Source organism: Neodiprion pinetum, chromosome 5, assembly GCF_021155775.2.
Source record: "Neodiprion pinetum isolate iyNeoPine1 chromosome 5, iyNeoPine1.2, whole genome shotgun sequence".
Lineage (NCBI taxonomy): Eukaryota > Metazoa > Arthropoda > Insecta > Hymenoptera > Diprionidae > Neodiprion > Neodiprion pinetum.
Genome location: NC_060236.1, coordinates 272,851 through 284,984, shown reverse-complemented (window position 1 = coordinate 284,984; position 12,134 = coordinate 272,851). Strand labels below are relative to the sequence as shown.

Sequence of the window (12,134 nt, the reverse complement as noted above, 5' to 3'; positions counted from 1 at the left end):
AGCCAATCAAATAAAATCTCGGTGAGCGGGATCTGCGGTTCCGCCGAATCCGTATTCGAGCCAAGGCGAAGAGCAGCTGATTCATTTCAAGATAAAAAAATTTTCATCACGCGAAGATGAGGAGAAACGCTCTGCTCGTCTTCTCAAGGATCAGATTCCACACCTTCACCGACGATGATGCCACGGTTTTCATATAAATAAAGTTAAAAAAAACCTCGCATTGATTAATTCTAGTACGAAGAATTCGGTATCGACGTTTCAGGAATTTTAGGGAGATCCTTGGCGAGTAAATCCAATTGAAAATTCATTTTACTCCAAGAATAAATACACAACTGTTTATTTAAAGTTGCATAACTTCCACACAAGTTCCCTAAATTTTCGTAAAATTTTTTAGTGTAATTTACAATTTTATCATCATTTTGCCGTAAATAATTTTTTTTATTCACCATCCCATTAGTTGAAATAATTTTCTCGATTAAAATAACGTTCGAATTTTGTTTCCGAATCCACTGAATTATAAGATTGACCGTATGTGTTTGACGCTTTTTGTCAAACTCGAACTGATTTTTGAGGAAACTTACGGCGCTGCTGCGTTTTGGCCGCCGCGGGAAATCACCCTGTGCAGTGTATAAAGTACACGCATTATATTCATCGAGATACCGAGGTGGATTGTGCGAAGCCACTTTTTCGTGACCTTCGCGTCGGCCAATGACGTCATTTTTGAGTTGTTTATAACTGTCTTACAGGATGTACTTCGTTATGTTTTTTTGATTTTTTTTTCTCGCGATGCATTAATTTTAGTCTGATAAGGGCCCCCCTCAAAGGGCGGAAACGTCAGAGATACGTTATTCTTATTGATGACCGTTGACACCGAGTAACCCCCTTTTTCAAGCGGAATTATACCGAGCGGACCTATATCAAGCGAAATTACATCGAGCGAAACTATATCGAGCAGAACTATATCAACGACCAATAGCCGATCAATAGGCTGTCGGTCGGTAAAGTGTTAAAACTATGATTAAAATCAATCATGTGTTTTGTCAGGGCTGTTTGTTTATCCGGGTCAGATCGAATGTTACGCTTGTGTTCGTTAAGGTCTATTAATCACGCGCCATCTCAACCCTGGCCCCACAATAACTAAACAAATAATAGCGCGGTCCTATCAGCTGCCGAGTAACACGGCGAAGATCTACGGCTCGATTAATCCTTCGTGGGCACAATGCAGTTCTGCTGGACTTAATTCGAAAATCCCCTTCCCGCAGCGTTCCAGCTTGACTGCTTTGATCGCACCCGGTTTGTATGCATGTGCACCGGTGGGGATTAATGAGCCGGCGTCACATTTATACAATCTGTTTGAAGAACGCATTTTTTTGAAGGAGGGCATTGTTCGGGTTTGAGACACTGGGTTATACTGTGGAAATTAGTTTCTACAAAACTTGACATTTTTCATCTCGAATCTATATGGGGAATACATTCTATTAGTTATTGTATCATGGAAACAATATGTCTGCAGATAAAATGAATTAAAACCTAAAACGTAAAGCGAGTAAATACCATACTCGTCGCAAATACCTTTCTCACGTAAACAACATACAGCGGTATTCACTGATCGCTTTAAAATTAATCGATTTGTAATTAGTTTACTCTTTGACGCGCTAATCTTACAAAGAACCTTCCTGACGCACCGCAGGCAATTTACTCCGAATCGAAACGGCTACGGCACGCATTGATTGTGAGCACTGTAGCCTCGTTGAACGTTGTAAGTTTTCGGGGATTGAGATCATACTCCGATGGCCGCAGGTACGCTCTTCGAGTGAATTCGGACGTGGATGCTCAGACCCGCTTTCGTTTTAAGAACCCTCTTGCAGCATCTGCACTGAAACTGAGGCTTCGACTCGGACGACTCGACGTGCGACACCATGTGTTTTCTGAACTTTTCTTTGCTCTCCGTTGAAGCTTCGCATAATCGGCATTTCTCCGATGCGTGCATCCGCACGTGAATCTACGCACGAAATATCGATGTCATTATACGATAATATTACATTTTCAAAGAAAACGTTTCATGCCAAAGTTTTCTAATCGCGTTACATACCACCGAGTTTTCGGTAAAGGTTCCCGGTGCGGACGATGTTTCGCCTGCACATAGACAACCGAAGATACATCTGAGGTACTTGTGTATTGCGTGTAAGCGTAACTAGCTACGCTTGCCTATCTATATAATAAATATCGCAGGCACCGGGACCTTCACCGATAACTACTTAGGTTGTGTGTCGTTGATTTATTTTGTACATTATTTTGCATTAATAGAGTATTTACGCCTAGACACGGAATCGCCGACAGGTGAATAAATATCGTGGTTACCTTGAAGCCGTGCAGGCTCGCGCAGATCTTTTTGCATAAGGGGCAGTTGACCGGGATTTTTGAGTTATCGGTGGTCGGGACGGGGCCGTCACCCTGAGCGCGGCCGACGTCGATTGTGTGAACGTTGGCGGAAGCCAGGCGAGTTTCAGAAACGACTCTGGTTCTTTGGTAAAAGTATCGTTTCTGGGGGACGGCGTTTTCCGGCGTAATCGGGTCGAAGAACTCGTCGGAAAAATTTGAGCCCGCGGAGCTCGGGGATGAAAAACGGGTTTGAAAGTCCCGTGCGAGTCTGGCTTTCCCGTCATATCGCCATGACGGCGATGAGCGTCCGGTGGAAACGGAGGAAGCCGCGGAGTCGTCGTCGTCGTCGTTACGATCAAGGAGGGGCCGGACTTTCTTTACTTTTAGTAAATTCAGAGGATCCGAGGGGAGTCCGCAGCTCTGTTGGAGGGCGTGTTGGCCGCTCGATGCAAGTTGGTAGTTAATTACGTTCCTGCTCGTACTCTTGAGGGACTCCTCGCCGCGGACCTGTCGCTTTTTCAAGAGTCGTCTTTCTCGCTGCCTGTGTCGCACGATTCGAAAGCCGCGCGTTCTCTTCGCTCCGTTATCCTGCCGCTCGTTCGAATCGAAAACACTCGCAAACGACGAAGGCAGCGAGAAATCCTCAGGGTTTTCCTCCGCACGGCAACGATTGGTCAATGTCGTGTAACTAGCGGTCAATGACCTCGCTGTTGAGCTCGAGTAGATGAAAGATCGGTCCAAATCGCTCTCCCCGCGTCGGACGACGCTTCGCGATTTCCTACCGCTCGATCCATCCCGCCACCTGAAACTCGACATATTCCTCGAAGTGTGCATCCGTTCTCGACAGACTCTATGTCGGTAATTCGACCTGACCAGATCTTGGGAATCGTGGAAGGAATTACTCGTGCCGAATTTCCGTAGATTCGGCATACTTTTATTCTTCGAACTGTACCGCTGGGACCCTGCATGGCTTGAGACAAAGGCTCGGATCAATTTGTCCGTTCTTCCCACTTGCCGACGGAATTTATCCGCGATTTTTAATTTCATAACGCACAGATCGCACACGCTGCTCGGCAGGCCATCTCCTCGTTTTACCTGCAATACAAGATTGTACCAAGATACCGTTGTGTTTTGTACAAGAAACTACACGCTCTAACATTCGTAATAAAACTCGGCCAGAGTTAATGTCGAAAAGACGGTAAATCTACGGTGAAAAATACATAAATTCATTCACTAACAATAAGTAAACACCGTCTTTCCGAAGCGTTTCGATCGAAATCACCAGATAGAAAGAGACCGCATAGACGCAAATGTGAATCGGGTTGCCTATCGTGCCGCGTCTGCGACGCCTGCTGGGCACGACATATAGGCAACCCTCCTGCAATTTTCCGTGTCATTGAAGGGCGAAAATGGTTGGTGTAAAACATGAGAAAAGGAAACAGGCGTGAGGAAAGAATAGGTTAGTAAACCTAACAACTAATGTGGCACGATGAGGCCGATTTCGTATCGAAGTTGATATTGATCAGAATTGGTAAATATCATTGAATAATCGTTATTCATACCTGAATGTCGGTGAACTTTCTAATTTTATTCAGCAGACCCGAGGTAGTGAAGATATTTTGGGGTTTGTGAACTTTGAAAAAACACAGCCGGCACTTCTGCTGAATGTCCATAATGTCAATGCCAAAGCAGTAAATATTTTTAAATCGACGTTTCAACAAGTAAATTCACCACAGCTACTTCCAAACGACCATCACCGTCGACTGTCGCCGTGTTTCTTTGTGCGAAAAAAAAAAAACAGTGCTGACACCTCGGGCGCTTCATATTGTTGGATATTTGCCGACTTAATCACTAATTGTAAACCGAGTAGACAAACTTTGCGTCACCTGATTATGTTAGGTTAGGTTAGCCAAAAGGGTTGCTTTCAGAATAGATGCCGTCGCATCACTCGAACGATAATTTGGTCCGCGCGGACATTCCACCCTGCTCATTTACGGCCACAAGCCGATATTCAAAAACGCTAATTGGCCGGATAATTGTCGGACGACTATCGACGATACACAGTCGGATATCCGATCCGTATATATATGGGTGCTGATTGACTATTGAAATCACGGAAAAGAGACAGGCCACTTGAATGGAAGTCTATATTATGAAATGGCCAATTAGCACGTCGAACCGATCGTAATCGCTCGTTGTCAGATGCCTTTATTGCATTTGCGTATCTGTACCTATGACGTGCATGCTCCACATTTTTTACATTCAAGTATCGCAGTTGATGAGACGACGCAGGCTTTGTTTTTGATAGTATTATTCACATTCCGGCTTCTTTCGCGATTGGTGAACATATCGTGAAGTGAAGGTGACGATCACATAAGCGTTTCTCAAGTTTCGACATCGCCAGATAGGAATATAAAAATATATCGTAATGGCTATTCTTTGAAATTTGAAATAACACTCAGATCTATTAGTGATTTATCGATTGAATTTGAAGGAACCGAGTGAAAGTATTGTTACATCATATAAGCGATCATACCTTCCGTAGGTGCACAGGCATTATTCCATTAACGCTTGTACAGCCGATGAGTTCTAAAACCACACAGAAGTGCTTCAACTTTCATCAACTTTGTGCAGTAAGCAGAATGCGATACCCTACTGCTTTTAGATAGGAATTCGCTGAGTCAGTAGCTTCATTTGCTGCTGAACATGGCCTGGAACGGGTCGCGCTCAGAGATTGCTCTTGTTACCGGTAAATAGAAATTAAATCCGACAAACTTGCAACTAGACAATAATTTTACAGATTTTTCTTGCTCTTTGTTCAACAACCTGCAGGCGGTAGCGGGTTCTTGGGTCAGCATATGGTCAAGCATCTTCTGAAGGACGAGACAGTACGGGAAATACGGATACTGGATAAAGTTCGATGCAATAATATTTTAGGTAAGTAATTTTCCACCGAGTTTATTCAAGCATAATGACTACGTTAAAGCGCAAGTCGTCGCCTGATGACGGGATGAGTAAAGCTTAGAATGAGTCGTATTTATTCGTGAAACTTGTATAGTAATTTTTCTGTAATATGTTATTACACGCTTGGCCAGTTTATTGTGATAAAATAAGATACTGACTTCTCGGAGGAAGTTTTCTGTCCGTTGATACTCATTTAATCTGGCTAAAACGATCGGCTGATCGGTCTACCCGGCGCCATATTGCTCAGTGACGCCCAAATGTGGAAGCCGAATATTTCCTCTCGTGAATAATGAATCGGTTGTTTTTTTTCGCTTGACCCTAACACAGATCTGCCCGAGGGCGGCAAACCTGTAGTATATCTCGAGGCTGATTTATACGACAAGGAGAAATGCCGAGGAGCTTTGCGAGGCGTCGACGTCGTTCTTCACTGCGCCGCTCTCGTTTCGTACGATTTTCCACCCGACGTAGAAGCCCTCCACCGTAACAATGTGGCAGGTAAATTACACGTAATATCGTTAACTCTCACGAAGCGGTATTTACTGCCCTCGCTACACTGTCAGGGCCGGTCAAGTCGCCGCAGCATTGAGCGCGAGAAGCTCTCTCATTCCTTGCTTCTGTAATCACTGCATTTCAGCTACGAAAAATCTCCTCGAGCTTTGCGTAGAAGAGAGTGTCCCTCGCCTCGTGCACTGCAGCACCACCGAAGTCACCCTTCAGTCGTACGTCCGCGGTGGAATCGTCGCGATGGTTGTTTACTCCCAGGAGTCAAGGGCCCCTCCACCGGATGATGAGAACAGATTGATCTTACGGGAGTACGCCACCTCCAAGCTAAGGGCTGAAAGAATCGTCCTCGCGGCCGATGGAACACCACTTAAGAACGGTACAAAGCTGTTGGCACTGTTTACTCACCGAGTTCATCATTCTCGCGTAATTTTCGTCCAGAAAGCCAACAATGTGAATCGGCTTTTCGGTAATCATTGCAAGATGCGTGACTTGTCTTGTTTCTGTAACTCATTCCGGTACTCTCGAACTCGTGAAAGATTTCACCCGTACTTGGGGAAAAACTGTTTTCCTTGAAATTCATGATCGAATATGATTCTCGAATAATAATAGGAAACACCCTAATTGCGAATTCCTTCGAGCACTCTGCCGTGTAATATTTTCGAACGATTTAACGAACCGGTGAAAATTTCATTAATCTCTCTCTCTTCTCTGCGAAGGTGGGACGCTTCGGACAGTTTCTTTGAGACCCCCGCTGCTCTACGGCGAGGGTGACTTGGGATGTGTTTGGCAAATTTTGAAGGTTGCAAAAAAGCAAGGAAACTCGCTGGTGAGGGTGGCAGGTGTTGGAGGAAAGCAAGAAATGGCGTATGTAGGTGAGTTCAGCAATGCGTGTGAATTTTCTAACAGAAATTTTATAATTCACAATAATATTGCGGGCAGGCAACATGGCGTGGGCATTTATATGCGCGAAAAACGCGCTGGCACGATGTCCGGACGGGATAGGAGGACTTCCGGTATTCGTAACGGACGATACAACGGTAGAGAATTTGCTTAGATTTTGCGAACGTTTGACGAGGAATTCCAATCACCACGTTACTTTGTCGTGGTCTATTCCAATAGTGGTTTCCTACATCTGTGCCGTGATAGCCGAACTAGCGATCGCTTATTTACCATTTTTTAGGAAAAAACTTCCCGTAAGTATTGACCTCTTGAGTTTTTTTCTTTCTCTTTTGCCACTTGCGGATGGGAAAATCGTGGTTCGACAGTTACGTAAAATTGTCAGATATCACCACGATCTTTGATTGCCTACCTGGGATCCATGATTCTGCATAATCGAAGTCGAGCCGCTATTCACATCGGTTACACACCGATCTTTACCAGGGACGAAGCGCTTCGAGTTTCCTCGGCTTACTACTCGAAAGTGTTTAACTGACAACTGAAGAAGAATTGAAGGTAATCTTATGAGAACCTTTTTCTTTTCGATGAGACTGATTGTGAATTTGCCGATTTTGTCATCGATGTGATTTGGGAGTAGGAGAGGCGTGAAATAAATTGATATTTGAAAGAAAGACAAAACTTGTTTCGATTAACTTGTACAGTTTATTGCTTCGAAAACTGTTCCACATAACAATAAATACACCCAAATTGGACTATCTTAGTTTGGTTCTTTCTAAAATACAAACTACAATGGAAACGCGATTTGTCTACACGCGGGAGATGTAGAGAGTTGTTTAGAGTCACTCAACATCTCTGAGACTTATACGTATAAAGTGCAGTTATAAGGGTGGTTAACGTTTTATTCAAACGCAATAAACATTGTGGCCGACCTCTTTGCAACCACCACATCAAACACACTGTAATTATTTTATTGTCAGGACCCATAAACTGCATTCGTTTCAGTTTCGACCGTGCGTTATTAACAATTTGCGGATGCGTAAAACCTGATGCGCGTGGTTGTCGTTATTTTTTTTTTAAATATTTTTTAGCATAATTCCTAAAATTCAATGAAGATATTCAAAGATACGTGCTAAAAGAATAGTAATAATAATAAGACGGTAATACAAGAATGCGAAATGCAACGTTATGCAGGCATTGATTAAAATCCACACAAATTCATTTTAATTGTCAAGTTTTACGTACATAACGGTGATGTGTGTACTGTAACTGTACACTTACAATTAGTTATTAAATTTATATGAACAAAAATCACCCTAGCAGAAGAATTATTAGAAAATTTAAACTTGCGGTTTAAGAATTCCGTTTAATAATATCGAAAAACTCAATTCGCGCCTTGTTGCTTCATTTCCCAGCATTCTTGTAGGTTTTGCAGTGCCGAAAAATTACATTACAAATCATCGTCTATTTCAGGCTATACATAATAGTAAGTAAAATCTCTCACATACCGCGTTAATTATTACATTTATAGCTGAATAACAATGATCGCACAATAATTGCTATAACATATTACGATAATCATGATACTATTTACAAAAAATTAAATAAGTTTTACATATGCATGTATGCATATACGGGTATAGGCGCGTCGGTTTCATTCTCTGAAATCAATCGTGACGTTACGCAATTATTCGTGCGTATACCATAGTATTAAGATACCTATAACGAATTAAAATTTAACAACAGTTCAATTACATATTACTTCAAGTTGACATTTACAATTCACTAACTACTATAATTTGGATCGGTTATTTTTTTTTTTTTCACTAGTTTCTTGGTTTGCAATTAATATTATGCCTATGACCAATTTTACTTTTATCATTATACATTATTATTGTAGACTAACGTCGAAACCGATACTTAAATACAATACTGTTAAAATTAAACGGTTACACGAGGCACGTAGATAATTGGCCAAGTATCTACACTTCTTTTTATCGGCGCAATCTCTTGAGACCGTCGCTATGAACATACAGGCTTTAATTCGTTGCCTCTGAAATTCCAATCACGATTCGCAACATGGAGTCAAGGACTAATTGCATTCTTTTACAAATTTTTTCTCATCCTATTCTCGAATGACCATTAATATTCATTTCCTGCATTTTTGTTTCCATCACTATTTATTTAAAATTACCTATGTTATTGGTATTAGTTTTTTCTTTCAATTATTATTTTTCGTATCCGATTCAAGTTTATAGTGCAAAAATGGGCGATTACCATTATTATTATTATTATTTTTGTTGTTGTTGTTGTTGTTGTTTTTATTATTATTATTATTATTATTCTATAACAATTCTAGCCACACTACCAACAACTTTTTAGTTATAATCTGGTAACATATAATTTACAAATAGGGTATCGTATTTATAAGTAACAAATCGTTACGAATAAGCGGGCTTTCCGTGGATTTGAAAAAAAAATACTGATAAATAAAAATTAATTCATTGCATAAACTCTGCGATAGATATAACAGAAACAAATCTAAAAAAAAAGTTTATAAAATTCGGCGGGACTAAAGCGTTGGATAATTTGTTTAAAAATGAAGAAACAGAAAAAAATATATAAAACAAATGTACGTTACATATTTTCAAATAAATGTGTGCGAGGTGATGAGAGTTAAGAAAATCGTAAGTATCGTAAGAAAAGTGAAATTAAATAAGAATGTATGGCTTTCCTAAAATTTAAATATTGGTTTTTTCAACGTACCGAAACACGCGAGGTGTAGAAACGATAGCTTGAATAATTCAAGCCGTCAGGTTTGTAGCAAGCTCAATGGATAAAATTGATATTTGAAACACATTCAACTCAACAGGACTCTCGTCAATGTTACCAATCCATTGCAGATGGTACTCTGGATCCGACTGTAAAATCCTTGTACTGGGAGAAAACGCAGATCTATATAGATTAAAGAAAAGGATTCGTCATCTGAAGAAGGTAAAGTTGTGATAAACATAACAGAGCCAAATAGTCTCATCACTCATCTCACCTTATCCTTCAATCTTTGGCACAGCTGTAGAGCTATGGTAAGTAGAACCAATGCTTCATTTAACCACGGTACACTACACTCAGCCTGATGTGTCTCGTACTTGACGCTACCGTGGGCATTTTCCAATTGATAAACAGCTAGAACTAACTTGTAGCTTTGTATATAAAAACTGATCGCTAAATTGTCTGGTAAAATCGGATTCAACGATCTCTGAAACAATACACATAGTTCATTATTATCATTTCTATTTACGATAAAAAGCTTTCTGATTGTTTTCTTTATCTCAAAACAATATCTGGATAACAGAAAGATCATTTTTTGTTACCATGTTGCGACTTTTGATGAGATCGTCTATAGTTTTCTTTCGTGGTACAATAAGGCTGGTCCGACTTCGCTGAAGGCATCCCAAGATATTTCCCAATATGTGCATAACCTCGTCAGAAGTTTTAAAAAGATAGTGACGATCGACGTTGTCTATGTGAGCGATAGCCTGCTGCAAATGATTGGCCGCGTCTTGAATTTGTTGGAGTTTCCAAGGATGATCGTTCTGTATGCTGGTTCTCATGTTGGTATTCTGTTGACGCTGAACCTTGATATTGACCTCCTGAGGTTAAAGAATTTCTTAGTTAATAACAAAGATTAGAACACCACCAGCAAAATCAATACTCACCGCATTTGTAATACTGTCCCCTGTCAAAACTATGACGCATTTCACTTGATCGTGCGGCGCTGTAAACACGAATCTGTCTGTCTTGTATGGCTGATCATTTCCGAATAATGCCAGCGGAAACCTCTGTGCGCAGTCCTTGATAAGAAGAAAAAAGGAAACATGTAATCTGTACTCTGCAATTGTAGAATATTTTAGCTACTCAAAGTAGCATTGCATAACGTCAAAAAGTCTAATCGTTGAATATCACAACTCCGAAGGTTGGAGAGCGGTTATTTTTTTCCTGCTCGGAGATGAAAACTTCACGACGACTCCAATTATGCACACTCGTGTAATCAATTCAATTACAAACAATGTCGATACGCACCATTAAAATGTTGCGCAACTGGGACAGCGACGAATGTACTTCCTCGCGAAGCACCCATTCAAACTCCATTTGCTGAATAGAAAAAAGATCACTCAATATCAAGTGTGAAATTCATGTAATCAATTTGGGAATTGAAAAGTGCGACGGGTGATGAGAACTCAACATACGGCAGTAACAATAACGAATAAAAAGAAACGGGAGGAGGGTCATTGAAGGGAAAAAAAATTTCCTAACCTCAAAGAATCAAAAGTCGGTGCAAGATATCCACATGAACGTAAAGCTCTATTATTCTTATCCCAGACAAGTATTTATACAGTACATCGTCTTTAACGCTCTATTAAACGATTAGATAAAAATATTTACGATGATAAACGAGACAATTACTCACGAGATTGTGCGCCTCCTCCTTTTCAGTATCCGCCATTTTTATTGAGTGTAATTGATGGAATTCCGTCTGCGCAATGCTAGAAGTAATGCAGTGAAATACGTTGCGCAGTTTTCTCGCCGTTCAATTCACGAGCGCGAAAATAGTACAATGGATTATTATTGCTTTAAAACCGCCATGTTGAAAAGCCCACCTACGCAATGTACCATCATCGCAAGTGTTTTCGAGTAGTCTTTGCACTTGATTAAACATCGAACTTCTGGTGAACCTGTACAAACTTATTACACGTGTGCTTATTCATACCTATGTGTCGTACAATTGTGCGTTAATTGGGTTACGATCGGTCTTACGATCTTTACGTTACACGTATTAGAGATAAGATTTATATAAGTAACGCGCGATCGACGAGAAGAATATATTCAATTTTTTCATACATTTATTGTCGTTTTCTTTTTGTTCTCGTTATAATCACCGATGAAAAATGTATGTACCTAAACCGCGGAGACCTGATAATCCGGAAATAGAAATGTGCAGCAGTTCCAGCAATTTTTTCCCAACGTTGCATGCACATCGACGTAGCTTTGTTTGATTTCTCATTATTCCCTACCTATATGTAGTGAAGGGCTCCTCAAATAATTTGTCTAGTCTTTGATAAGACAAGATCTCGACACAACATAGTAATATAACTGGAGCTCGTTAATCAATCCGCTGATGAAGCTACGTTCTTAATATGACTACATTAATTGACTACATATTTATTAACATGTATAATTATTTCGAAAAAATGTCATTTTTCTCAGTGCGATAAATTTTATACTATGTTGCGCTCTGCCTCATTAATATATTATAATCATTGGGTTTGAAAATTTCAACGGGTATTTTTTCAATGATATTTCCAAGAAAGTATTTATTCTTATTAGCTTCA

The 12,134-nt window shown here is 40.5% G+C and overlaps 3 protein-coding genes across 6 annotated transcripts in view; 1 reads left to right on the top strand and 2 right to left on the bottom strand.

Annotated features, from left to right (window-relative positions):
- LOC124218962 (3 beta-hydroxysteroid dehydrogenase/Delta 5-->4-isomerase type 4) overlaps positions 1 to 7,812 on the top strand; it is a 36,148-nt gene extending 28,336 nt beyond the window's left edge. The window contains exons 2-8 of one of the 4 annotated variants that reach the window (XM_069136341.1): positions 4,928 to 5,015; positions 5,183 to 5,319; positions 5,674 to 5,841; positions 5,981 to 6,226; positions 6,567 to 6,722; positions 6,790 to 7,043; positions 7,133 to 7,812. In XM_069136341.1, coding sequence (XP_068992442.1) covers positions 5,241 to 5,319; positions 5,674 to 5,841; positions 5,981 to 6,226; positions 6,567 to 6,722; positions 6,790 to 7,043; positions 7,133 to 7,282 — 1,053 coding nt within the window. In that variant the 5' untranslated portion in view covers positions 4,928 to 5,015; positions 5,183 to 5,240 and the 3' untranslated portion in view covers positions 7,283 to 7,812. Of the gene's footprint in view, positions 1 to 4,927; positions 5,132 to 5,182; positions 5,320 to 5,673; positions 5,842 to 5,980; positions 6,227 to 6,566; positions 6,723 to 6,789; positions 7,044 to 7,132 lie in introns of those variants that run through there. The other 3 variants (XM_069136337.1, XM_069136340.1, XM_069136339.1) reach the window with 3 other exon arrangements.
- On the bottom strand, positions 1,374 to 4,114 carry LOC124218961 (uncharacterized). The gene is made up of 3 exons (XM_046625957.2): positions 3,945 to 4,114; positions 2,362 to 3,477; positions 1,374 to 2,002 (listed from the first exon to the last, which is right to left on the bottom strand). The coding sequence occupies exons 1-3, from the start codon at positions 4,053 to 4,055 to the stop codon at positions 1,781 to 1,783; spliced, it is 1,449 nt and encodes a 482-aa protein (XP_046481913.2). The 5' UTR covers positions 4,056 to 4,114; the 3' UTR covers positions 1,374 to 1,780.
- A 133-nt stretch (positions 7,813 to 7,945) lies between the features above and the next one.
- Positions 7,946 to 11,476, bottom strand: rogdi (rogdi atypical leucine zipper). The gene is made up of 7 exons (XM_046625976.2): positions 11,403 to 11,476; positions 11,213 to 11,288; positions 10,825 to 10,896; positions 10,461 to 10,595; positions 10,116 to 10,394; positions 9,791 to 10,000; positions 7,946 to 9,699 (listed from the first exon to the last, which is right to left on the bottom strand). Exons 1-7 carry the CDS (start codon positions 11,459 to 11,461, stop codon positions 9,631 to 9,633), a joined length of 900 nt encoding a protein of 299 aa, XP_046481932.1. The 5' UTR covers positions 11,462 to 11,476; the 3' UTR covers positions 7,946 to 9,630.
- Between the last annotated feature and the right edge of the window lie 658 nt (positions 11,477 to 12,134).